Here is a 26862-nt window from a genome sequence, read left to right on the forward strand (position 1 = left end):
CTCTTGGTTCATGGTCCATCTACCCCGTTAAGGCAATCGATCTTGATTTGGGATTTGGGATTTGTGATTTGGGATTTGTAATAAAAGGGAGATTACAATTTTGACTGGATTAGAAAGATTGGTAATGACCACTTGGAACTTGAATCGTTTGTTTTGGTATTTGGTCATCGGCGTCCGCGTATCCCCATGTAGCTTACCTCAATTAGGCAGAGCACAGATCGCTCTTTCACTCTTTCACTGGTTCACCGGTTTACGCACTACACTACCATACACACTACTACGCATGCACCGATCTCTTTGTTTTCAATTGTCCACTCGTCTCCTCACCAGACACCATACAGAAACACACTGCCTTTCCTCATACCATTACCATTACCACTACCATCCAAAATATAACCATCAGCTCAAAGCTCTTCGATATCACTGCAGTTCATAAGCATTATTGTCAGTTCGAAAACGCGCGAGCGGGGAGAACAGTAAGAAGGGTAAAGGGTAAACATACAACAATTCAATAATACCGCCAAAAACAAAGGATCACTGAGCATAGAGACGCATCCTCAGCCGATCTGATTGCACTTGTACATCGACTCGACATCCGGACGAATCACCACACCAACCCCGTCCAAATATTTACGTTCGCCGTTCAAGCTCAGCTCTGTCGTAGCTGTTGAGCAATCGATCAAGCCCATACATCATCACGCCTGGACAGACAACCAGACCACGATTCGGTAAAACAGTCATGCCTAGATCAACTCGAAAATCAACTTCTGGAGCATCCACCCCTCCCTCCTCGCTGTCTTCTTCGCCCCCTTCGCGCCCCTTGTTCCCAGCTATCTCACTCCGTTCTTCCTCCCCCTCCTCATCCCAATCTATGGGCATGGGCAAAGAAACGCCCAACTCGAATGTCCTTAGCGCTCGAACATCCCTGTTGAACGTCTTGACTCGCCCTCACCACTCATCGCCATCTACAACAATCGTTTCCTCAGAGAACAACTCCTCCGATGAAGATACGATCTATTCCGACCAATCGACAATCAGCGGTTCTTCATATGCCTCATCAATCATCAATGGGTCAATCGCTGATAAGCAGCACTTGTCGAGCGAGGACATAGCTAGAGTGTATGAGAATTACCTGGAGAAACCGTTTGTGTATACTAAATCGACGATCAAGCATAGTGAATTTGGGCATTGTAATAACCCTAATTGGAGATGGACTAGTCAGGTGAGTAAATCGCTTTGCGCCTTTGAGCTCTATCCCCCATCAGAGCGTGTGACACCATGACATCTGAGAAGGAGCATTGGCGCTGATAATAAACATGTATTCGATGTAGTGGAATCCCGATGAGCCCATCCATCCCGAAGAAGAACCTCATCCCCCTTATTTCACGCTCTTGACGACCTATATAAGGTGAGTAAGGCATATATTATTGGGCTGTCGCCTTCCGCTGATTCCGTCTCTCCAGTTATATCCTGCTCATTGTCATTGGGCATATGAGGGACTTCTTTGGCAAAAGATTCAGGCCAGCGGAATATGCTCATTTGATGCCTCAAAATGTATGTATCGCTGTCCGCTTCGATGATCTCAGTCAGCTGACGCGACCTCTGCTCCTAGGGTTACGCCGCCTTGAACTCTGATTTCGATTCCTTTTACACTCGACGACTGAAACAACGACTCGAAGACTGTTTCGCCCGACCAGTGACTGGAGTCGCTGGACGAACGATCGTATGCTACGATCGATCTTCCACCGACGAGAACAAGACATTCACCCTCACTGGAACTACCACTCGGGCGTTGAACGTGTCTTCTTACAACTATCTTGGATTCGCTAGTTCTACAGGAGGATGCGCGGATGCTGTTGAAGCTTGTATCAAAAAGTACGGTGTATCCGGAGCTGGACCTCGACATGATGCTTCAACCTTGGACTTACACGTGCAGACCGAGAATCTGGTTGCTAGATTCGTGGGACAAGAATCGGCTATGGTCGTCTCCATGGGATACGCAACAAACTCCACCACCATCCCTGCTTTAGTCGGTAAGGGCTGTTTGGTCATTTCCGACGAGTTCAACCATGCCTCGATCCGATTCGGTGTCAGATTATCAGGAGCCAGTCTTAGATCATTCAAACACAACGATGTCAACGACTTGGAAAGGATCTTGAGAGACGTCATCAGTCAAGGTCAACCTAGAACGCACAGACCATGGAAGAAGATCCTGCTTATTGTGGAGGGATTATACTCGATGGAAGGTAGTTTAGTCAACTTACCAGTACTCATTGAGCTGAAGAAGAAATACAAGGTGAGCCGGAGTTTGTCCCCTGATCAGGCACGAAGAGGTAGATACTGATCTTTTGGTATTCCTGTATGATAGTTCTACCTCTACGTGGATGAAGCTCACTCGATCGGTGCCATGGGACCCAACGGACGAGGAGTATGCGATTACTTCGGCGTTGATCCTCGCGAAGTCGATCTTTTGATGGGAACATTCACGAAATCCTTCGGTGCTGCTGGTGGATATATCGCAGGTTCAAAAGCCATCATGGACAGATTACGACTCCGATCACACGCCACATGTTACGCTGAATCGATCTCGCCTGTCTTGCTCACTCAAATCATCTCGTCCATGGGTTCCATCATGGGAGTTGCCCCGCCACTGGCTACTCCGGCTGAAGACGATAAATCAGATACCCTCTCGATCGTTTCTCGTCCACAAGCCTATGGACCTGCCCCATCGCACATCTTGCCTTCATGGATGAAATTGCCCCTCAACTTGCTGAACGGTACAGAAGGCAGAGAACGACTTAGGAGATTAGCGTTTAATTCGAGGTACCTCGCTAGTGGCCTGAGGAAATTGGGATTCATAGTTTACGGTCATCGCGATTCGCCGATTATCCCGCTCTTGATATATAACCCGGGCAAAATGCCTTGGTTCTCGCAATTGATGCTGGATCGTCTTGGTCCAGATAAGACACCTGTAGTGGTAGTCGTAGTGGCTTACCCGTAAGTTGGGACCCCTTCTTTCCTTATCGATCGCTTCTCCTTTATGACTGGTACTGATAATCTCTGATCTTTTGATACCTAGGGCAACACCACTTATAACGTCCAGAGTCCGATTCTGCCTCTCAGCATCACACACTAAAAACGACATCGACTTAATCCTCAGAGCATGCGACGAAGTAGGCGATTTGCTGGGAATGAAATACGGGAAACAAACGATGAATGTCGAAGAGGTCATTTCGAGTGCAGAGGAATTAGTAGCTTCTTCGAAGTTTGACTAAACCATGTAACCGATATTCACTAATAAGAGGAGGGAAGTGGTAGGGAGGATGGAAGAAGAAGTAAAAGTAGTATCAGAAAGCAATTGACTCAGTAATCACTTTGGGTTTTCCGCTTGATTACTGAATATATACCTGTTTATCAATTATACCCATTCTTCGGTCCGAATTACCTTATCGTCGTCTGTCTTCAGAGAGACAAAGTATTTCCCATATCTTCAATCTCGTTCAACCCGCAAGAGAACTGGTTCTTCTTCGGGCCAAATGGGATTGCTCCCATTCTTGTTTTCATCTTTTGGTATTTTGTTGCGTCAACCTCATCTCTGATCTCCGATATATGACATTTTGAGCTCTACGCCTGTGGCTTTGAAGCCCACATATATAGATCTGAGCTTGAGCTTTGGATGCAATATCTAGTTGCGTGATCAGATTGAGGAGCAGTATGGTCGTATGGTCAATGAGTCCAATTCAGTTCATGTATAAAACAGGTCATTACCAGTCCGATCAAGCCGAATATGCATATGTTCGATCTATTTTTATCTATACCTTATCGGAGACGATTGTCATTTTGGTTAACATTTTTATTCCTGGTCCTGTTCATCCTTTCTCCCACTGGCATCTTCCAGTTCCGGCACGCGTGGTCCATTCCTTTTCTGCTTGCTGCAGCACTATGATAGACTTCTCTACGTCATTCTCCTACTATCCCACCTCGAGCTTCTCCTTTTCCCTTTTCCCCCTTCTCCCTGATATCTCCTCTAGTGGAGAGTCTGATCGGCCCACATCTCCTGATGCGAAACGACAGGCTCGTACTTCACACTGGTGTGCGCATGGATATTCCCATGGGACGGGACGCCCTCGACCCGGTGGAACGCATTCAAGTTCTTGTGCGCTGTGATCTGGAAGACACTCGCTGAACCTTGTCTCGAGGCAATGACGGAATAAGCCAAGAAATAGACCCAGATTCTATACCATCTCTCGCCGTATTTGGCTAGGACTTTCTCCTTGTTGCTGACCCAGTTCAAGTACCATCGGTGGATGGTAGCTGAGTAATGGACACCGAGGACGTCGACGGTTTTGATCTCGAAATTGGCGGATTCGAGCTGCTTGATTACCCATCCCAAGGGGAGGGAGGCGTCTGCTCCGGGGAAGACGTATTTGTTCATGCTACAGCACGGAGGACCCACCACGATCGTCGTTAGTCGGGGATCCACACCATGTTAAGACATTGATGGGTTTGGGGGTCTTAAACTTTTTGTGGGAAGAGATGAAATGAGATTTAATGAATTGGGCAGACTCACAATAAGCCCCAGTTGAGATCCTCAAATTGCCAACAAGTCCTGATACCGGCAACTTGGAAGACTAACAAACCATCATCGTCCAAGAGATCGTAGACTTCTTTGAGGAAGGTACCGTATCGTTTGATACCGACGTGCTCGGCCATTTCCAAGCACGAGATCTTGTTGAAGTAGCCTTTGGATCGTGGGATATCACGGTAATCCATACACAAGATTCGCCCTTTATCTTCCGATACACCGTTCTCACGCAGTCGTTTGTTACCAAATTCAGTCTGGTTTCTGGCCAAAGTGACTATCAGATAGTACATTATCAGTCATGCCATACCTTTTCACAAGAATCGTATTTCCGTAGGAACTCAAGAACGTGCTCAAATTTAAGGGGACTGAAAGCAAGCGACTGGCGGTGAGACTCACCTCCAGTGACATCGGCACCGTAGTTCTTACTGGCGAAAGTAGCCAATGTACCCCAACCGCAACCGATATCCAACATCTTGTCGGTGGGTTTCAAGTCTAGTTTCTCGCAGACCATCTTCAATTTGTTATCCTGGAGCTCTTCAAGAGTTTCCATACGGTTGATATCTGAGATAACCCCTGAAGTGTAGATCATCCTTGGACCAAGGAACCACGAGTAGAAGTCGTCCCCCCGGTCGTAGTGGTCTCGGACTTGCTCTTCGTCCTGCGATTGAGAGTGGATGATTACGTCTGGAATAAGGTGGAAAAGCACGTATCGGAAAAGCTATACGATCCAGGATATCAGTCGACTGTGATCGCCATCGCCAGACCCAGACCCCGGTAGATACAAGATACGATTGAAGTTGACATACCTCAGGGGTGAATTCAAAAGAAGCCCAATCATGTCTCCATTCCATAATTTCCAAAACATCACCATTGAAATCCGCTTTACCACCAAAGTAGGCATCGTGGAAGACTTGCATGGGGATCTTTTTGGTCTCGTTGTACTTCTTCAAGCTCTCGTCCTTGAGTGTAATATAAGTTGATAGAGGTTTACCAGGGAACTTTGCCTTTTCATTCAACCTGGAACCGAATTTCGACTTGAATGTCCAATACCCAATAGCGATAGGTACGCCCAAGAGAACGAATAGGAAACAGTAGAAATACCAACTTCTGCCGAAAGGCAAGATCCGCTGAACGATCCAAGGACCTGCAAAGAGAGCGAAGGCTAGTTCATAGTTGGAAAATGCTGCTGAGCCCTCAGCAGGGAATGGTGGATTGGCTATAGCTGGGTAATTTGTGCTGAACACCTTCCCACAATCAGCTGAAGCCTCCGAAGTGAGTGAGTGAACACGCGAGCTCACGTTCTGAAACCTTGAGCAGCTGGCTCGCCGTCATTGAAAGCAGTCTTCTCTTCAGCCATCTCGTTATAATGGCCTTGCTGAGGAGTTCGTAGTTTGAATCGACGGAAGTTGAAAGGCTTAGATGGGATTTTTAGGGGATCTTTTGCATTCGCAGCTCTCGACGTGTGACCTCTCTTACGCGCTCAAGCTAATTTCGCCATCACCCCCACATAACCACGTGAAAAGATAAATCCAGACGTCATCACTTGATGCAGTCCTCAGTTGATTAGACTCTGTACGAGTAAATAAACAGTAAACAATGAGCAATGACATAACCCACTTTTATCAACAATCCAATTATCAGTTAGATATTCCTTCTCAAACCGCATCTTGAGTCCAGGTCGAGTATGACGTCTGGGGTGATTGACAGACATGCCTCCCACCCGAGCCTACAATACGACTCCACCAATAGCAGGACCATCTCGGATACCTGACAACCCTGCTCTTGGACGTGCATGGAGTGTCGCAATTGACGATGAGGATCATCTTGAATCTTCAGGTCTCGTCCCCGGTAGATCGCACCAATCTCGTCATAGATCAGTGTCATTCCAGCCTCCTGATCACTCGTCCACCCCAAGACATTCTAGACATCGAAGACGAACATCAGGCGAATCCCACTTCTCAGTCAGGTTGACTCCGCCAATGCGAACACCGAAATCGAAAGCCGTAATTCGGAAATCACTGACTCGAAGCAATGCCCTGGGCATGTCGATCAACGATAGAGCCGACATTTTGGCTGACGTAGCTGGAGATTGTCTCGTCACTCTGGTAAAAGATACATTGAGGGGCGACAGTGCCAGGCGAAGAAGAAGTTCAATCAATGATGAAGCTAAGAAAGCTTGGGACGGTTTCTTCGGTATGTGACACACTTTCTACTTTGGCGGATTGCATAGTCCTCTCCTTCAACTGTCAGTGACTAATGATCATTCGCTCAACAGGATTACGCCAATCATATCTATTCCCACCTTACGCGCCGCCCTTTCCCTCCCTTGCCGACACTCTTCGTTCCTTGCATGAGCAAATCCAGTCTACCCTTGACGCTCAGTCCCTAGCTCAGGCTATCGACCTATCCAACCTCGCTACTTTTGTCTGGGTGATAGCCAGACCTGACGAAGCTGGGGACCATTTTCAGCTTGAGCTAGACGAGGAGGACGAGCCCCCACGACGAAGAAGCACGCGGAACAGGCCAAAAGCACAAGAGGTTGAGATCGACCCGGAATTAGCGAGGAAGGTGAAGAAGAGGAATGCCATGTTGATGATGGCCTGGAAGAAGTTTTGGTTCGTCGTGGTCCCTCAAGAAAAGAGAACGAGTGAGATTGCTTTGCGGCTATGGTTGGATTTTGCTACCCAAGTAAGCCTCTAACCCTTTTCGAGGTGTAGCGTAGTTGACCAGCGTCTTGTGACCAGATTGCCTTGGTATATCAGCGCACGACCGTCGAAGACCTTGACCTTAACCTTTCGCTACCCCCGCCGTCTCAGACGTTACTAGCGGAACTTTTCTCGCCATCAGCCGTGGGACGCCTTGGACAATGGACTATATCGGAGGATTTCGACAGTCAGGACTACAGCGAGGAAAAGGGCAAGGTGGAGGAGCGGTGGACTGTCCTGGCTAAGCGAAGGACTGATGAAGTAATTCGATCTCGACCACTTCCCTCGTTGAGCACTGTAGCTGATCTTTTGCCTGTAGCTTGGAAGATTGGATCAAGATGAATCGAGAGGAAGATATCCATTCGAGAACTTCAGGACAGAGATGATAGCGTATGTACAGCACGAAGTGCTTGCGAGTCCGGTCAATACTCTGGTAGGTGCTATAAACCCATACCTCGGGCACGTCCATAGCTCATAAGTTTATCTGCATCATCAGCTCACGCCAGGACGAAGACGGCTTCTCGCTGCCAGCTCAGAAAGCACGCGGCTTCCGCGTATAGGCTTCGAAGATGCGTCTTCGTCTGATTCGGATCCGGATAATACGCCTCTGGCCCACTGGTCGTACGAGGGACCTGGGTCCAGCACAGATGAAGAAGGTCAGAAAGAAATAGATTCAAGTGACAGCAACGAAGGAGATCCGATAGATCTTGACATCTTAGCTTTAGTAGCTGCGGAATTTGAGGATGCAGATAGGACTGCGCTATTGTCACGGAACGAATCTCTACAGGGACAAGGGGCGGACATGGCTGAGGTTGAAACACAAATACCCATTTCGAGCGATAACGGATCCGATGTCGAAGCGCTCGAGTCTGTGAAAGAGGAGGAAGAAGACGGGATGGAGGAAGAAGATTGGATGGTCAAAAATGCCGAAACGCTGAACACCAAAGGACGTATACATCTCCGAAAGGATGGTCAATCTAGAGCTGAACCCCGCTTTGACTGGACGGCAAGACAGAACGACGCCGTGCAGGTGGAATGGGAAAGTCAGTCCGAGTATGGGGATGAGCCGCAACTACCTTCGTTTCCAGAGGTACAACCCAGCGGACCCGTGGAAGATGAAGACGAACCTCCGAGCAATAATCGACCACGCTATGCTGGCTCACCTGTGCCACCAGCCATTTCCTCCTCTGTGCTTGCTAGGCTGATCGAGATCGATGCCAGAGCCTCACCGCCCCCGATTCGAGCCGAGCCATTCCGATTGCCTCCGCTGAATGCATCCCGCCCGAACTCTGGCGTAGCAGACCCTCCGCTCGCGGAAAGCGGTATTGAGGAGCCCACTGCAAAAGATAGGCAGCTCAGTGGCGAAGAGGAGGAGGAGGAGGCAGTCGAAGGTATTCAAGCTGAGAAGCAGACCGCGGCTGTATCAGATCTAGGTCCTGATGGTGATGGGGAGGAAGAAGTAGATGAATTCGCCGACCTACTACCCGCTGAGTCGCAATTCGCGCCTGTGCGGTTTGCAGAGACCGATGACGATATACAGGAAGATTTCAATCTGCAAGATGGAAATCATGTCGAACTTGTGCCTAGAATGGTCGTCGACATGGTAGAAGCGGATCCGCTCACTCGCCCTGCATCTCAAAATCACTACATGTCCTCGCGACCGCGCAAAAGCGCTGAAGCTCACGCTTTTGTCCTTCCTGAACACGATGAGGATTTGGAAGATCGTCAATTACTTGACCGATCCGTGTCGCCTCTGTTGAGTGTAAGAAGTGAATCTAGAGATTTCATGATGAAGCCCGAACCAGTACTGCAGCCATTAGGTCTGCACGGCTTCCTTAACAGAATGCATCCTGCATCATTTCGAAGGCAACGAGGCTTAACTGTACCCTTCTTACCTGAAGACGAAGATCCTTTCCTACACGATGAGGATGGTTACCCCTTGGAACCTGAAGGTCTATACTTAGCACCTGTCGATCCAACGGAGTCACGGAAATCGAGGATACATGGAAAGACCAATACCTCGACGAGCGGGTATTGTAGATTGACAGGTAAAAGGAAATGGACAAAGGAGGAAGAACTTTTGTTATATCGCACTGTCCAAAAGGTGCCTCTAGCAGAAGAGTACCCCCTCAGAATAGTTTGGCAATTGTATGGGGAATTCGGCAGGTTTGGTAATCAGCTCAGATGGTATAACACCCAACATATGAAGGACAAGCTGAGGACAACTGTGAAAAGGCGGCAGAACGAAGGGCGCAAAGTAGAAGGCAGAGTCCGGGCTTGGGCTGCGCGAGGAACAAGAGAAAGGGAGGAATGGGAAGAAGAGTGGGAAGAATATAAGAGATTCAAGCAACAGGAGGTGGAGGAAGCGACTGATGATGAGGAAGAAGATGACCCGAACCAGGATGTCAACATGGACGAAGTCGACGGAGATGAGGGGCATCGCCAGTCACAAGAGGATGAAGGCGACGCAGAACATTTGACCAATGGTGTCATAAGTCATCCTGATCGGGAACAGGCCACACCGACCGTTGAGAACGGCTCAGAAGCGGATATTGACGACGATTTTCCTGAACCGGGCGACGTGAGTCATTTATGTCGGGCATAAATCTTGGTCATGCTGACCAGGCAGCACAGGTCTCACTCGATCGCGTCACCGATCACGACCAGCATGAGGATCTTGACGATGACTTCCCGGAGCCTTCCAGTGTAAGTCGTGGTGTCTCTTTTCATGCGAGCTGTCTCAGCTGAGCATCGTTGCAAATAGCTTCCTAGTTTGCTGACCGACGACAACGACCTGAGCCAGAATGTTAATCCTGTCGAACCTGTCGACCAACCTACGATTGGCGATTCCAGGACCGCGCCACTCGCAGCGCGGAACAACAAACGCCAAATTGAAGCGACAGAGACGAAATCAGCCGACGAGCCGGCACACAAAGCGAAGAGAGCTAAAAGCGTATCGTCGCAGCCTACCGTGAATGTCGCCCCTCATGAAGCTTCTTCCGCCTCTTCATCACCCCAACCCCAACCTACAACTTCAAAGACTACACCTCCCAAGACCCGTGCGAAACAAATTACCGTTTCCGGTCCGCAACACCATGAGCAACAACCGTTCCGTCGAGCAGCTAGGAAAATTACCTCCAACGCGACAGATACTAGGGCTCAGAAGTCGACTGCTTCGGTCACAATCTCTAGCGTTCCTGCGCAAAAGGCTAGAAAGAGTACCTCTCATATAGCTAGAACTATAAATGTTGACCCCGTTGTTCCGCCAGGCAACAAGCAAGGAGGAAAGGGGGCGACCGCCGAAGCTCTGCCAATGGGAGCGACGCATCGGGCTAGGAAGAGTACTGTCAATCACCTTGTTCTTGTTCCGCAGACTCAAGACGAGGACGAGGATGAGAAGGAGAATGACAGCGAGAGCGACAATGACAACGAGGATGAGAACGAGGAAGTGGGGCGAGACGGTGCTGAAGATGATGAGGGATTGGGCCAGTCAGACGACATTTCAGATGAAACACCTGCGGCAAATCTCCATGCAGATGTCGATAAAGATGGTGCAGCGAATCCGATTTCCATCGAGCCTGAACAGGCGGAAGCTGCTTCGAATGAACAACCGGATGACGAAGTGGACGATGATTTCCCCTTAGCTGAAGAAATCGACAACATTGCCGAGATTGAAGTGGAGATGGACATCAATCCCGAGGCCGAACGGGCACCGCAAGCCATTGTCGAACCTCATTCACATGGTGAACAAATTGAAGTATCGACGGACGTCGGTATAGGCATGGCGGAAGTGGAAAAAGCCGACGAAGAGAAAGCAGAGGAGGAAAGGAGGAGACAGATCGCCGATAAAGTCAAAGGAAAAGGAAGAATAACTAGACCGGGAAATGCTCGGTCTTCCAGATCAGGATTAAGAGCTTGATCGGATCATGAAGTGCAATCCCTTGTATTGTCTCTTCTCCGGCAAGGGTTTTCGTTTTTGGGTTTTGGTTCGACTATTGATAACGATGATAATTCATCTTATCAGAAGCTGGACATCTCCCGATGTCTCGAGTTTCATCGTAGTCGCACGCGTCCTTGTATATTTGTACTTTTTTTTGGTCTTCAGCAATCCCTCTCGTTCTCGCTGAGGGTTCGAAATCTGAAGATTGGTCATAGTCCGCTCATCCCGCACGAGCAGCTGATCGATACTTATTGACCTGTTAATAATGATCACTGATCAATATTGAATTCATGTGTATGCAATTTCTAAGTATATTGATCGATAGCAACCGATTCAAGTGAAGGGACAACCCGTGACGCAGCTTAGAAGGACAAAGCGTCTTTGATTGGATACTAGATACAGATGCATACTCGTGGAGGGGTATAATAGTGCTAGGTATATGATTATGAGTCTACTTGACGTTCCGACCGCATGATGACAGGTCATGTATTCGAATTATATGTCGTACTCGTCATCCAGTATTTATCCTCTTGATTTAGATAATTTCGCACTGAATGAATCTTTACAGTGCAGATGAGTTACTTCGCCCCTACAAAATCTGATCAGCTTATAAGATCCAGGATTCGAAACATCATCGATGGTGATGCGGTGTGAACATATGACCCGTGACTTACCTGGGCGAATGTACGGCTATAGCAGAATTACCAAGTCGTTTATGGCATTGTGGACATCTAGCATATGTATCATTGGATCAGCCATGAATTGTCATTGTGAGACTAGAGATTACACAGGATATTTGCCCGGTTGACTCGTTGAAGGAAGCAAGAAAGAAGGGCAGAAAGCAAGTCTCGATCGGGTTTCACTCACATCCTCTGATCAGTGATCCGAACCCTCTTTCCTTCTAAACCCAATACCAGCCTGTCCAGTTCCTCATTACGGCCCTTGACCAAGTTCTTCAGGAGACGAGCCTCGTTCTGCTTCGTATGCGTATCTCGCAAAGTCAGCAAGAAGAATTTGTCGACCTCTTGCATCGGTACGAGGGGAGGTAATAAGTCCAATACCGGAGAAGGCGGAAGAGAGGTGGAGTATTTAGATAAGAGTGATAAGGCAGGTGAGAGCAGTGCTTCTTTGCCTGAATTTGCGGAGGGTCGGAGGTAAATACGAAGAAGCAGGAGAAAAATATCGTCGTTTGTGGGATAAGCTCGGACACAATACCTTCAAGCACCTGAATCAGCACGAGCGGCGAACTTTTATGCGCAGATGGAAGAGGACGCAGATGAAAGACTCACAATTCAGCTTGTGGATAATCCTCTAATCTGTATACGTATATTCGTAGGGCTTCTTCATGTTTGCCCATTCGTCCCAGCAAAAACGCTCGAGCTTCCGGCATTTCTGCGTTGAGTGAATCGCCCAGTCATCCAGTGTGCCTTTATATTTCACACGATAGTAATTCGGAAGATGGAAAACTCACCATCCGCGGCAAGTTTACTTATCAATCTATAAGGTCTATACGTCTTTGAGGCTTCCAAGAATTCTAACAGCTTCGCATAATACTCTTGCCGCAATTCTGACATTCATCAACAATTAGCAATTGATCCTGAATCCTTCAAGAGTGAAGTCAACGACTATATCTGTGATTTGACTCACCGATCGATCCGTTCTTCCCTTCCTCAGCCTTGACTCGGGCATGATACAATTCCGCAAGCTTATCATGGAAATCCGATCCTTCCTCTCCGAGCGTATGGATGACGTGCTCCAGATAGCCTATACATGCTTCTTGATTCGTCTTTTCGAGAAACTGCATCACTTCTGATCGAGGCAATGACTCGACTTCGGGTTCATCGGCTGTGAATATCTATCTCGCCCCGCCCATAGGTCAGCTCAGCCTTCGTCTCCGGGCCATGAGCGACAAAGTCAAGCAAAAGCGCGAAGGAAGAAGCTGACCTGCAGTCCCATTTTTGGATCTTCGTCGAATATCCAATCGGAAGACTTCAGTATTAAGCTTAACTGCGACGGACCGAGCTTTTGCAGATAGCGGATTGTCGGAGGATACCTGTCCAATTTGTCCTCTTCCTCTTTTGCCAGTCTGCGGGCACGACGAGATGAGCCAGATAGTAACTGACGGATCGATTTGTATGGGGACTTACTCGTGGAGCATCTTTAGCGCTTTACCATGCATCTTCTTCCCTTGATACAGGTCGATCAGATCACCAAATTTCTACGGATAGTCATTCTTGTGTCAGATCAAACCTCATACAGTATGCCGTATGGGATGTAGCGAAGTCGACTGACCTTTTGAGCTTTGAGCAATTCTTCCACTTCCTCCACGTCGCACCAATTCTCGATCCTACACAGACTACCCACCAAGATAGGTCTAGCGACCAAGTAGACTTTGATCAATCCAGTATATATCACTTGAGCAACTCGGAGTAGCTGTTCAGGGGTGAGTTCGGTGAACGGTATGGAAGGGAGATTGTGTTGTTCCTTTGCAGAAAGAGATGATAATGGCGGATACTCCGATTCGGGCGGTAGATGATTGGTAGATATTGCTCCAGCAAGCTTCTGTCTTCGGTCAGATAAAAAGTACATCAATGCTTCCAAAGCTGCTCTTGGAGGAATCGCTGGTTCGATACCCAGTCATCAGCATCAGTCCATGACCCCACAATATGACTGGATGGAGCAGTTGAGGCTTGAAGTTTGAGGTCTGAGGTTTGAATGACATACCGTCTTCTTCCTTCATTATCGGTACCTTCTCTTGTTCGCCATTCTTGTCAACACTTTTCCCGCTCCGTATACTCGCATTATCACCCATTTCTCTAAGTCCATTTATACTGCCTTTCTTACTCAGACCTCCTAAACCAGCTACGGATTTCAATATACCCCTCGCGGTGCCTTCTTCCTTGTCCGTTTCAATGTGAGGCGCTAACTTGGCACCCTCGACCGCGCCGAAAAGTTCCATCCACTGATCTTTCGGCACATGTAATCTGCCAGAGATAGTCTCCGCCGGAAATAGAGATAGAATCAGAGCTGGGTTCACATTGAAGATCAGGAAAGTCTCCATGGCAGATTGATATTCCCCTTTAGCCATTTGCGTCACAGCTTGTAATGTCTGAAGATGGGGTAATCGACGTGACTGAACGAACAATAGCATCAGCTGCAGCCCGGAAAACGGTTTAGACCCAGATTAGAATCAATAGGCATCTTACAGGAGAAAGGCCATTCTCTCCAACAGCTTCTACCAAGCCTATAGCATCCGATACTCGTCCTTCTTTGACTAACTGATCGACTTCATCCCCTATCTCACCGGAATTTAATGCCCATATCGAGCTGCCTTCCGCTTGCGATAATTGTTTGTCGGTGGGTGTCGATACCACCAGCATTTTGGTCGAAGAGACCATGTTCTCCGCTGGGACAGTTGAAGGAGAAGCTTTGATGGTGGTCATCATGTGACTGACTGAGAGTCCGCCCGCTGATGGCGATGGTAGTGTGAGGGCTTGACGAAGTATGAGAGTGGGTGCGAGATGGATCTGGATAGTCGGAATTGGAATCGCTGATGAGGTCGATGCAGAGGACGACGGGAGGACAGGTACCACAGAATAGATGTATGGATTGGCGAATCCTACATTAGAAGAAGTCAATTTTACCGTGTCAAGATGCTTGGGCGATTTCATGTACAGATGGACTTACCTAGCGCATCAGGTGGTCCAGGCCATTGTAATGACTCGGTCCTCGTGTAATTCCCTTCACTAGACAGAAAGGCACCTAGGTCTGAGGCGTCGTGAGCTGGAGACTCAGCCATCTCATGATCTGCTTGGGGTATTGAGACAGCTTACCATCTCTGGCTAACAGCACTTCTCCGCCGACAGTCCGCGTCCCAAGCGGAGCAGCTGACTTAGAACCTAATCCCACGTATCCTCCTAGCCCACTGAGCGCTCCCATACCCATAGTTATGCCCGTGCTTCCTCCTTCTTCAGCTATCAAGCTTGCCGAGCTGGAAGGCGGCGGCGGAGAAGTGGTCACGTCCGACACGCTGAGACGGTTTGCTGAAGATGCAGGATTGATGTGCAAGAGAACAGAAGTCTGAGGTGTGAAGAGCAGATCTATCGTCTCCGGTAGACTGGTAGAAGGAGGTGAAGGGAATATTATCGTTCTCGGTGAATGGGGGAGGTTCAGTTCCTAGTCGTGGGACGGCACAGCACAAATCATTGCTTAAAGCTCAGTCGCAAAGACTGGGTAGGAAGTAAGGCTCATTTAGCTTACCCAACCCTCCTTCAGTCCTCCCTTCCCAGTACCGTATACGACCACCTTCTTTCTACATCCCACCACCAAGAGATCCTTCATTCCATTATCCAACGTGGAATCGCTAGACTTTTTCAGCCCTTTCGGTAAGTAGGTCGTATGGGCAAAACAATGCGCTGATCTAGCTTGATTCAGCACTATCGAGCTCTTCTTGGGCAGGTCTGGAAGGCTATATAGCGTGACCACAGTGTCTACGCGAGAAGATCAGCCCTACAGACTCCTTCCCGGCACAAATGAGGGAAGAGTAGAGCTGACCTGAGAGAATGATGATTTGCTTTGATTCCCCTAATATCCCAATCTGATCAATCGGCCTTTTCCCCAGAGTATGCGTCTTGAGCAGCTCAGCTTTCGGCTTATCGTCATCTTTCGGTATCGTATACGAGTGTATCTGTAATGAGCCGCTGGCCAAGCCGACGTATAGTCGATCATCTGCAAAGCCGAAACAGTCAGTATGGAGACCGGGCCGGACGATTAACGATCAAGATGCCTTACCGTGCTGATATATAGCAGTGATCTTGGCTTTCACCGAAGGGAGCAAGGGATGTATCGAGAAGCCTGCCATCTTGTCTGAAGCAGGCGACTCATGGATATGACAGAGACGGACGAAAGAAAATGCGGATATGATCAAATCGTTGATGTTGTTGTTACGGAGAACGGCAGTCATAGCTTATGACGTTACCACCACCAACGCGAACGTTTACCTTAATTCCGGGGCAACATCAGACAATATCAATTCATCGGTCCTCGACATTCCTTTCACCCATCATCACCCATAACCAAAAGATACACGTCAAAAGCTGCAGGGCTCGCGACATCGCACACGACTCCCGAGCAACCATACTCCCATTCGAACAGATCCATCGAATCATCGCGTCCTTTCTCAACGCACTTCGAGGAGTTTCACCGAGCCAAACTTTACTGCGCAGTGAGTGTCCTGCTTCTCTCACCATGAACCACGAATTGACATCGTGTACATATAGCTCATCATCACGCCCATACAATTTCTGATCTCACAATAGGATGATCTCCGACACTACACTTACCAACCTGTCGAACGGTCTCGGCATAGCAGCCATGGCGATGATAGTCTTCTACCATTTCGTCTCCGTCAACGGGAAGAGGATGGAACAATGATCAAAGCTCGCCATTCATGCGCCAAATCCCCAGTATCATAGAGAAGTGAGGGGGGAGGAAAGGCCTTGTGGATATCCTCAGAGGGAAGAAGAAGACTTAGTGTCCAGACTGGTATAGGAGGTACTCTGGTTGCGGCCGACCTCGAGAATTCGGTTCGAACCATTTGTTGTATATGATGCATAGATTGCGCTTCATGACCCAGTATTCCTAAAGAAGCCCTCCTTACATACTCCATATGCTGAAGCTGCATCAATCTAGAAGCGCATGTTGTTGGGGATGCTCAGTGGTCGTCCCATACTGCGCACTGTTCTTCCTTGTTTCTGCAAAATCGGTTAAATGACGTGTCATCAGTCGAACATGACCTGAATGAATAACCGGTCTGAGCGTTGCATCTGCATCTCCTTCTCCTCTAGCCCAAGACCAGTCTGACTCCTTATGTCTGCCCCGGTACTCGTATCTTGTCGACAATCATTCTTTACCAATATCAAACGGATCTCCCGAAAAACATATCGCAACTCCTGCTTAGCTCCACACTTCTACCGCCGTTCCTTATCAAGCTCGAATCGCAGAATGACCACTTCTCCAAGCGATATCCCGACCCTTGCTGATCTGTACGAATCCAAGGCGATCCCTCAGTCTGACGAACAACCGAAGTACAGATACGATGAAGCGCTCAACAAACGAGTCAGTATATGGCGTGGTAAGCTTGACCAATGTCTTCGGTTGAACGGTCAGAAGCTTATACCGTCCATACAGGCGATATCACCGAACTCGAGGTATGCCGTCTCTAGCATCGACAACCTCACTACACCGTTGACTCCCAGCCATATCGTATTCCAGCCTATCTGTCTGACGCGAGAAATGATAGTCTGATTTGAGATCATAATTTGGAACAGTCAGACATGATAGTCAACGCAGCGAACTCATCTCTGCTCGGGGGCGGCGGAGTGGACGGCGCGATCCACCGTGCAGCCGGTCCAGAATTATTCGAGGAATGTGAAGGTCTCGGAGGTGCTAAGACGGGTGAAACGAAAGTCACTGGGGCTTACGAGGTGAGTTATCGTTATCAAAACTCATCAGTCATTTACTCGTGCAAACGTCCTATAAATTGTCCAGATAGCCGAGCTGATCCTGAGAATTGAATGATCGGTTGGATAGCTACCGTCCAAACTCATCGCACATACAGTCGGACCCATCTACTCGTCATCGAAGAAAGACCAGTGTGCCGCGCAGCTTAGATCATGTTACTCGACCTCCTTGGAGCTGTGCAAAAAGCACGGAGGAGGGTCTATAGGGTTCTCAAGTATTTCAACGGGAGTTTGTGAGTTCAGTCTAACCCATCTATTATTGTATTTGTCCATTCAACTTTCTTCTCACGGAGCGGTACCGTACTGTCAATTCGGAGTAATCTCACAACCCAGTGGCTCTGATCCTCTGATGCTCTGATGCTTTGTTGCTGCTAAGTCCGTCAGTGGATGACAATGCACAATATTGACTCCCATGTCTGGCTGTACAGACGGATACCCCATCCAAGCCGCTACAGAAATAGCCATCGAGACCACCCGGACATCGTTGGAGGCAGATCAAAGTGTACGTTCACCTTCCACCTTCCATCCAGCCCTCGGTACAGTATCCCAAGCCCAAGTCAAGACGGACATCATCAATTTCAATCGATATACATATGTTGATGCTAATGTGAAATTGGTTGCTCCCTCAGATCTCAAGAGTCATCTACGTAGTCTTTTCGCAGAGGGATGAAGACGTATATAAATCCATCATACCTCGGTTCTTCCCTCCTCCGCCCTCGTCGCCGCCCTCTTACGAGGAAGCCACTTCGTAATGCGTCAATAGTACTGCGCATGGGATCTGCTGAACGGAGAAAGAATAATGATGATTCATACGAATGATCTGGTGAAGACCTCCATGACGCCTTCGTTCACTGGAAGCCTTACTCGGGTGGATAGAGGATGTAGCTGTATATAATATCTGTAGCATGTATGCATACAAGATCCATTTTCGACTTCAACTCAGCGAACGCAGGAGCGAGCGAACAGATCAATTGGAGGTTGACTTCTGCATCAAATCATCACGATTCGTCAAATACGTTAATAGTATGTGTGTGTGTATGTATGTAAAATCTCATAGCTCAGTATTCTGCGTATATTGACCCGGGACGCCAATCGACATCAATCAGAGCCAACGAATAACAATAACAATAATGACAATTACAACAATAACGAACAACCAAAATCAAGTAACGTGTCCAAATAGAGCCATACAACCATAACTCAGTATAAGCTCTCTACCCCTCACTTGCAGGATGAGGCCTATCAGCCGCACTCTCCAAGAAATCAGCCGCGTTCAGCCCATCTCTCCACAACTCCCTTACAACCCAAACAACCTCCAAGCCCAACTTCAGAACCTCCATCAGGAATCCTCTCACCCAAAAACCGACGTCGAAAGGTATCATCCCCACCATGTCATCTACATAAGGGGATACACCGGCTTTATGGTCGCTCCGGACATACGTGTCTTCTATTGCTCTTCTGACACTGGCGAATAACAGGGCATCGTCGACTGCGTAGAGCCGTTTCATCAGATTGATCTGGCGGGTTATGCCCTGAAGCACGTCGTATCAAATCAACTGAGCGTCCACCTAGTGTCGAAGTTAATGCGCTGTCATGAGGAGTTACTTACGATTCGACGAACTGTCATTTCGCGATTTATATTGGATTGACCGAGATGAAGATGGACAAATGAACAGAAGCAAGTTGGCCGATATCAGCTTCATCCCAAAAACCCCAACACTTGTCTATTTGATCGTATTGCACTCCTCACACTGGGAACGCCCAAGAAAGGATGCTCACTCCTTTTACTTTCCTGGCTGAAAGTTCTGGTATTTTCCTTGTTGATGCTAATAACAAGAAGCGAAGAACATCTCATCAGCCACAATGACTGCAACAGTATAATCTGTCCGATGTACGTACCTCTTCAAGGCATTTTTCGTGATCATCGTCTGATCATCACCTTCTTCGCTCCCGCTCCCATTTCCTCGGTCCAAATGATTTGCAGGAGCAGGACTGCACATCTTGGGCGCCATCGGTCCTACAAGGGGCAATGTACCTGAATTCAGCTTGCTGTGATGAATCTCATTCAAGCGCATAGAAATTAAGTGTCGGTCTCTGAGTGCCGTTGACTCACCAACGACCACTTCACAAACTTCAACTCCCACTAAAGCCAGTTCTTTTCTGATCGTATCCATCATTCTTTTCTGCACATCATTTACGAACTTGCAAGCTTTCGAATCCCTCATACCACTTCCAAAATACTCTTGCACCAATTCCTCAGAATCAACAGAACCACTACTCTGGTCCTGTCCGATTGCAGCAAGATTGATGATCTTTCCATCTTCACTCCCATTCACAAATATGATGCGTCCACTAGGCGATCTCTTCGTTCTGGGTATACTCAAGAGATCACTCAGTTCTCTGATGATTGCCAATGGATCTAGTACATTGGACCTGTATAGAGATAACAGGCCAGTTTCGCTTGACAGGATCAATGAGTTGAGTGGTAATTTCGGTTCGTTCGGAATTTTTCCTTTTTCATCCGTTGATGTCGTTGTCGTTCTAGCTTTCGACGATATCACGGAGTTACCCAACTGAAAATGCCCGTGAGCGGAGGCTCCGTTAGCCTCTGAGGATGAAGGTGCGGACGAACTTCGCTGCATTGCTGAGGTCGAGGTCGAAGTCAAATGCGAATTCGAAGAGGAATCGATTGTATCCCTACTCAGTTCGCCCCAACTTCCACTCCCACTTCTTGACCTTCTCATTCCTTGCGGACCAACACTACTTTCGTTCCCATGAGAATCGCTAGCCCCGGTGTTGCTATATTGGATGTTGGATTTGTATTTGGCTTGTCGATTCGTGCAGATGATGGAGATCAAAGTTAGGTTATTCTCTTTACAATACGCTCTAACAGTATCACCGGCATGTCTGAATCTTCCATTTCCACTACCATTTCCGCTTCCATTTCCGCTTCCATTTCCGCTTCCATTTCCGCTTCCATTTCCGCTTCCATTTCCGCTAGTTCCTCTTCCACCTACTTCGTTCGACTCCGAATGCGAGTGTTCGGGTCTCTTCAGATCGCCTCGAGATGCTGGGGTAAGGTCGTCCGATATGCCTTCCGGATCGATGATGACGGGTACGACTCCGCCCCAATGAGTGGGATACCGTGCTCTCAGTCTCTTTTGCGTCTGGGACCACGTCAAGAGCAGGGAGGTCAATGCTGACGAAGTGGGAGGGGAGGAGGGCGATGGTAGTGGGATCAAAGGGAAAACTGTGTAGCCGACTTTCGCCAAAGCGAGGGTGAGACTTTGGCCTGCGGCTGCAAAAGTGGAGGAACAGACATGGTGTCGGGTCAGCGATCTTGGCGTCTAGACTGGTGATGAAGGGAATTGATTGAAGGTGCCAATTATATGAACCGGACAAGGACAAGCTCAATTTCTGGTACGCCTTGACTTTGACAATGTAATAATTCTCATCTTGTATACGACTGGATCCGGGGTTTGAGATGGACTCACCCTCGTTTGCACCCAGTACAACGATCCCACAACCCCTTCCACTCTCTTGGGCCTTCGCTCGTTGGGGATCAGACCTCACATACCTCTCTATACCAAAGAGGGAGAGCCAGAACCGCCATGAGAAATGTAAGAGCGACAGCGTGTTTTCGATGGTCAGGGATATCAGAGCGCAGAAATCTCTGATAATAGTAATAAGTGCAATAGAGGGTACCATCGTTTCTGGTCTTGTCTTAGTGGGTGGAGGGGCAGGTGACATTTTGTCAGATGAATAGCTCGATATTGTCGAAGTCGAAGTCGGACCACCATCTGAAGTCACGGTGTATAGGCTCGGGAAAGCACAGTAGAGATCGAAGAGACGTCTGACGAGAATCATCTTGCCATCCTTCTCCTTTTCATGACGACCACGGAGTCGCGAAGTTGCTTGGTACACGCACGATTGCGAGGTGGTGGATGTGAATTAGGTTTCTGCATGAGCTAAGAGCGGATCGAACGATAAGATTATCAATCAATTGAGATCTGTTTGGAATTCAATGACGAATCAAATCAAATCAAATCAATACAGAGACAGACAGGGAAAGCTTGAGCTTACACTATTCACCGCTAACTCAACTAGATTCCACTCAAACATTCACATCATCCTTCTTTCCTCAGAGATAGCGGGGCAGACCTTGATCTTGATCTCGACTTTAACGACTGACAGCCGGAAACTTCCTTACACACAGCTGCGACTGATCAACGCAGTCCATGGATTCTGCTCACTATAACAGCTTGATCGATTGATAGATGAGTGAGTCATTCGTCATTTGCGCATGCATGATTTTACGTTGTTGATTTGGTACTCGGCTACTCGTTGATCTAGGCCCCAGGGGGTTTTACCTTATTTCTTGGCTGTGAATTCGATTGCTTTAACCTTGTTCAATCTCCCACGGTGTAGCACTCGACAATCGATTGACTCGAGTGACTGATGGCGTAACTGGGATATTTCGGAATTTTGAACCGCGTATTCGGGATCGTCGAAAAGTCATAAAGATGGAATAATGAGTTAAGTATCGTTCAGATTTCATTAATGTCATACATCATCAATGAGATTTGTCCTTCGATAAGTACTTGTATATAATAATATTGAAAAACAGTATAAACGACCATGCCCACCCGAGATCAAGTTCACAATTTCGCCGCTGGACCATCCCCTCTTCCAGGCAGCGTCCTTGAAGAGGCCGCTCAAGGTCTACTAAACTACGATGACACCGGAATGGGTATCTGCGAGCTTTCACATCGTGGCAAAGAGTTCAAAGCTGTGATCGAGGGTGCCGAGGGTGAGCAAATCCTTCCACATTACCTGATTGTTGTTGTATAAGTTGAATCGAGATTTCTGGCTGAGATCGTCTGAATTTCCATGTTACATGTTCCATATTCCATGTTTAGCCGATCTGCGTAAACTCCTCTCAATTCCAGAGAACTACACCATCCTCTTCTCACAGGGGGGCGGTACCGGCCAATTCTCCGCCGTCGTGCTCAATCTCTTATCAGCTCACCGACTCAAGAATCCCGTCCCAGCTCAAGAGTTCAAGCCTCCTGTTTTAGACTACGTTTTAACCGGTTCATGGTCTTCCAAAGCCTACGCCGAAGCCCAGCGTCTCACCTTACCTCCTTTTCCCAATTGTCCAGCATTCGCCGAACCGCGTATTGCAGCATCTATGAAGTCGGAAAAATGGACGCGTTTACCAAGGAAGGACGAATACAGTTTCAGCAAAGATGCTGCGTTCGTCTATTACTGCGAAAATGAAACTATAAACGGTATCGAGTTCCCGCACGACCCTTCGAACGAGGCTGCTTTCCCCTTTGAGAGTGTTCCAGAGGGTGTGGAGATCGTAGCTGATTATTCATCAAGTTTCATTTCGAGACCCATCCTCAACATCGAGAAACACGCCATCATTTACGCTGGAGCACAGAAAAACCTCGGTCCATCAGGAGTGACTGTTTTGATAGTTAGGAATGATCTGTTGGTGGATACGACGGAAGCTTCGAAATTGGGTTGTGTGCCTCATACGCCGATAACGTACGAATACAAGATACTAGCAGATAACAAGTCGCTGTACAACACTCCCCCGACATTCCCGATCTACGTCAGTGCCCTGGTGTTGAAACACCTGATCAAGGATAAGGGCGGATTAGAAGGATTGGAGAGTACGAATAAACAGAAGGCGGAGCTGCTGTATAAGACACTGGAAGCTGCTGAGAAGAAAGGAAAGGCGAGGTTGGTAGTAAGAGATGAGAATGCGCGAAGTTGGATGAATGTGACGTTCACTATTGAAGGTGCAGCAGAAGAGGAGAAGAGGTTCTTGGATGGGGCGGAGAAGAAGGGGTTCAAGCAATTGAAAGGACATAGAAGTGTTGGGGGTGAGTCCTGTTCTCATAGGAAATTTGGGAAATGGCTGTTTCACGTCCAACTGTACTCGAATGGCCGTCGATCTTCGGCTAACCATCATCTGACGGCATCCACTCAGGTATTCGAGCTTCAATCTACAATGCCGTGACGCTCGACTCGGTCAAATTGCTATGCGAATACATAAACGAATTCTGCACATAGACCAGATGCTGTATAGCAAATCACACCCGAAAGACATATCTCATACGCTTGGCATAGATAGAGTACAGTTAAGCTACGGAATGGAATGGGATGCATTGCGTGCAGTGGGCATCATACACAGTAGGCTAATTCAGCGCATTTACCGACTGTGACACTGCACCAAATCATTAAATCATCAATTGTCAAGTATCCTGGCGTGAAGCAAGCAAAAGCAGGAAACAACACTTTGACCCAACACAATCAGAATATTCACCTCGACCTAGAACTCGACGCTCAAATCCCAGACTTTAACACATAGTCCAAAATCCCCAACCGCTTCTTGGGGAGGTAAAACCTTATTGCCTTCATAATCATCCGTTCCTCCCGCTTCACTATCGCCCAAAGCCCAGTAGACCGCATAAATACGTTCCAGATCCATTTGGAGGCATGAACATTGTCCCATCCCCTTTTGATGAACATTCAATAATTTGGTGAGCTGTACAGTCGGTCTGGGGGCGGTCGATATACCCCGGTTGAACGGTGGGGCGGGTAATGATTCTGTATGTAATAAGAAAACACTCGTGCCCTATAATCAATTCCCATCGGCGAAATCAGCTACGCTGGCCTGACTTTGACGTCTATCCCGAACTGAGATCGAATGTTTGGAGGTATAGTTATACCAATCGGAAAAATTCGCTCACACTGGTGACAACCACATGTTCACCATACGTCGAAAGCTGCAACAGACTCTCCCTCAGGACGATAGCCAGCGAATTCGCATTGACGGCCCTGTCCCTGGCGTCCGGGTCTTGTATGGCGAAGATCTCATTGTAATTCCTCAAGGCGTATATCGTTCCTGATCTGGTGATAGCGAAGAGGTCGTTCGAGGTATAATGGATTCTGCATACAAAGACAACCATACATGTTTGGGTGTCAGTAAAACTTACAGATACGATTTACAGGCCGACAATCCTCGGGCTTGGGCGAGCCAAGACAAACGCAACCGGAGAAAATGTGAGATACTCACGCCGAGAACTCCCTCCCAGCTATTCGCCCTTGTCCAGAAGCCATCATCACCCCATCGAAACCCGGATCATCGATCCATTTGCCCTCCACCTCAAGTTCGCCCACAAGCACGTCGTCGTGCACAAGCGGCCGTATCTTGGTAGTAGCTTTCGGGGTATCGTAGCATGTGTAAATGGCTGAAGCTGCATCGAACGGCGCTGTAAACAATGGTGGGAACGTGAGGAGTTTCCGTTTGGTCCTGCGGGAATAGACGTTGACTGAGAATTGATGGCATATGTATAAGTGATCATCGTCAAACTCGATGTACTAGCAGTGCGAACAGACTTCACGTCAGCATCAGAATTCTCCAGATTCAATCGGACTGAGGATCCCAAAAGCCGGAAATGTCTCTACGCCTAAGGCAGCACTCACATTCGGTCTCCCCCTGTCCTTCGGCTCATATGCGAACCTCTCCATCTCCTCGTCGCTCTCACTCTGCAAATCGTATATATACGCTTCTTCTGAGCTACTCGTCCCAAATACCAGCCGCTCTTCGGGCGTGTACTGCTTATCCACCCTTGCCCTGAAGGCGAAACAATCTGTTCGTGGCGTGAGGGTCTTATAATACGTCAAATGGCCGCGAGGGGGGATTTCAGTCGAATCGCTGGGAAGCGGCTCGTAATGCTCTTCATTGGTGAAAGAATATCCTCTTCCATGGGTGGTTGACCGAGTCGTAGGAGGTAATTTCCGTCGCCTGTCAGGTGGCAGTCGGGACAAGGCGGATGGGGTTATGTGAACTTCGAAAGACCGATCTGCTTCAAGAAGCAAACAATCAGCACCTTGTCAGACCATAGCTTGATGGCCGCACGGTCCGGCTGATCTGTGGAGGTTGTAAAGGTTTAAGGCTCACAAACTCACCATCATTGGAATTGAAGATAGCATACCCCTTGACAAACTCTAGATGAGCATATGCGCCAATCTCTTCGTACTCGAACAATGGCTCTGACGTCTTCAAGTCTGACACTAGTATTCCGTCTATCAAATACTGCATCATCAGCACAGTCGCCTGAAGGGTCACAGCTTGATTCCAGCCAATGAACATGGAGGGTCGGCACTGACCAATTCTCGAAGTAGTGATGATCGTTTCTTCCTCTTGATCAATTTTAATCCTCCAAACCGTATTCCGTCCTGGACAAATCCATTTTCCTTTCGCCCTTCCCTTCCTCCAATTCTGCTGTAAGACCACCTGTCGCCTGATGATGTCTTTCCAATCTACGCCCCCCGCAGGTCTTTCCTCCTCTGAGTTGCCGCGATCGCTTGGAGCTAACCAAGTAGACGATTGGGCTGTATTCCGTTCAGTCTCCTCTAAATTGGCCAATCGTGGAGGTTCTAAACCTATCTGATGGGCTAAAGGGCGATACAGAGTCGTAGTGGATGAGGAGATGAGTCCAGTCCATGATTTGGAGACTGTCAGACAGGTCTGAAGTGATTCTAGAGGTAGATGAGAGAGGATCTGGAGGAATAAGGAAGAACCAAGGATTGTTAAGGGGTCAGAAGACATTTCGAGGTAGCCGTTCGGAGGGGTTCAGTCGGTCGAGATTGCTGTAATTCCTGATGTTGGTGGTCGAGAGTCGATAATTCCCCCGATGATGAGATACTCGATTTGCAAGCTTCGAGATGGGTATTTCGCTGCTTGACCAGTCTGAGCTGTGAGTTGCTCATCTAGTGAATCATGGAGATAGATGGTTATCAGATCCCAGCAATAGCAATGAAGCAGAACCGTGGACATATCGGCAAAGTGACACCAACATTTAACCGGACATCGCCGACCTCATTTCATTCTCTTATTGTGGCAATTTGATGATCCAGAATGAAAAAGGGCAAAAGGGGAGATGAGCGATCAATGCGTGTGGATGTGTATTTTACATCTTGTGTGTTCCAGTTTCAGTCCCGGCATCATCGTGCACGGGGGCTCAAAGCGTTCTCATGTGGTATCAGCTCAGCTTTTTCCCCATGATAAAGGCATGTTGATGGAAAATGACG

At 48.1% G+C, this 26862-nt stretch overlaps 8 protein-coding genes across 8 annotated transcripts; 4 read left to right on the plus strand and 4 right to left on the minus strand.

Annotated features, from left to right (window-relative positions):
* Positions 1-739: 739 nt before the first annotated feature.
* Positions 740-3275, plus strand: I303_102967 (uncharacterized protein; the record flags this gene model as incomplete). Its single annotated transcript, XM_018406312.1, has 6 exons — positions 740-1222; positions 1332-1408; positions 1464-1554; positions 1613-2296; positions 2369-2997; positions 3080-3275. 6 exons carry the CDS (start codon positions 740-742, stop codon positions 3273-3275), a joined length of 2160 nt encoding a protein of 719 aa, XP_018264806.1.
* A 752-nt stretch (positions 3276-4027) lies between these two features.
* I303_102968 (uncharacterized protein) lies at positions 4028-5942 on the minus strand (the record flags this gene model as incomplete). Its single annotated transcript, XM_018406313.1, has 5 exons — positions 4028-4436; positions 4571-4859; positions 4982-5303; positions 5392-5821; positions 5884-5942. The coding sequence occupies 5 exons, from the start codon at positions 5940-5942 to the stop codon at positions 4028-4030; spliced, it is 1509 nt and encodes a 502-aa protein (XP_018264807.1).
* A 352-nt stretch (positions 5943-6294) lies between these two features.
* I303_102969 (uncharacterized protein) lies at positions 6295-11209 on the plus strand (the record flags this gene model as incomplete). Its single annotated transcript, XM_018406314.1, has 7 exons — positions 6295-6778; positions 6861-7273; positions 7330-7551; positions 7610-7723; positions 7787-9871; positions 9925-9996; positions 10055-11209. 7 exons carry the CDS (start codon positions 6295-6297, stop codon positions 11207-11209), a joined length of 4545 nt encoding a protein of 1514 aa, XP_018264808.1.
* Positions 11210-11752: 543 nt separating this feature from the next.
* On the minus strand, positions 11753-16091 carry I303_102970 (uncharacterized protein; the record flags this gene model as incomplete). The annotated part of the gene is made up of 16 exons (XM_065968669.1): positions 11753-11819; positions 11905-11961; positions 12098-12445; positions 12520-12622; positions 12702-12797; positions 12878-13085; positions 13175-13316; positions 13378-13448; positions 13523-13851; positions 13955-14363; positions 14437-14849; positions 14918-14998; positions 15064-15406; positions 15491-15720; positions 15785-15958; positions 16022-16091. The coding sequence occupies 16 exons, from the start codon at positions 16089-16091 to the stop codon at positions 11753-11755; spliced, it is 3141 nt and encodes a 1046-aa protein (XP_065824741.1).
* Positions 16092-17233: 1142 nt separating this feature from the next.
* I303_102971 (uncharacterized protein) lies at positions 17234-18503 on the plus strand (the record flags this gene model as incomplete). Its single annotated transcript, XM_018406316.2, has 6 exons — positions 17234-17363; positions 17420-17439; positions 17560-17715; positions 17822-17984; positions 18180-18253; positions 18381-18503. The coding sequence occupies 6 exons, from the start codon at positions 17234-17236 to the stop codon at positions 18501-18503; spliced, it is 666 nt and encodes a 221-aa protein (XP_018264810.2).
* A 462-nt stretch (positions 18504-18965) lies between these two features.
* On the minus strand, positions 18966-21501 carry I303_102972 (uncharacterized protein; the record flags this gene model as incomplete). The annotated part of the gene is made up of 5 exons (XM_065968670.1): positions 18966-19283; positions 19502-19577; positions 19651-19768; positions 19865-21049; positions 21246-21501. 5 exons carry the CDS (start codon positions 21499-21501, stop codon positions 18966-18968), a joined length of 1953 nt encoding a protein of 650 aa, XP_065824742.1.
* Positions 21502-22389: 888 nt separating this feature from the next.
* On the plus strand, positions 22390-23835 carry I303_102973 (phosphoserine transaminase; the record flags this gene model as incomplete). The annotated part of the gene is made up of 3 exons (XM_018406318.1): positions 22390-22561; positions 22671-23645; positions 23753-23835. The coding sequence occupies 3 exons, from the start codon at positions 22390-22392 to the stop codon at positions 23833-23835; spliced, it is 1230 nt and encodes a 409-aa protein (XP_018264812.1).
* A 259-nt stretch (positions 23836-24094) lies between these two features.
* On the minus strand, positions 24095-26380 carry I303_102974 (uncharacterized protein; the record flags this gene model as incomplete). Its single annotated transcript, XM_018406319.1, has 6 exons — positions 24095-24400; positions 24516-24714; positions 24842-25146; positions 25252-25631; positions 25738-25854; positions 25939-26380. 6 exons carry the CDS (start codon positions 26378-26380, stop codon positions 24095-24097), a joined length of 1749 nt encoding a protein of 582 aa, XP_018264813.1.
* Positions 26381-26862: the final 482 nt, after the last annotated feature.

This window comes from Kwoniella dejecticola, chromosome 3, assembly GCF_000512565.2.
Source record: "Kwoniella dejecticola CBS 10117 chromosome 3, complete sequence".
NCBI classification, from domain to species: domain Eukaryota; kingdom Fungi; phylum Basidiomycota; class Tremellomycetes; order Tremellales; family Cryptococcaceae; genus Kwoniella; species Kwoniella dejecticola.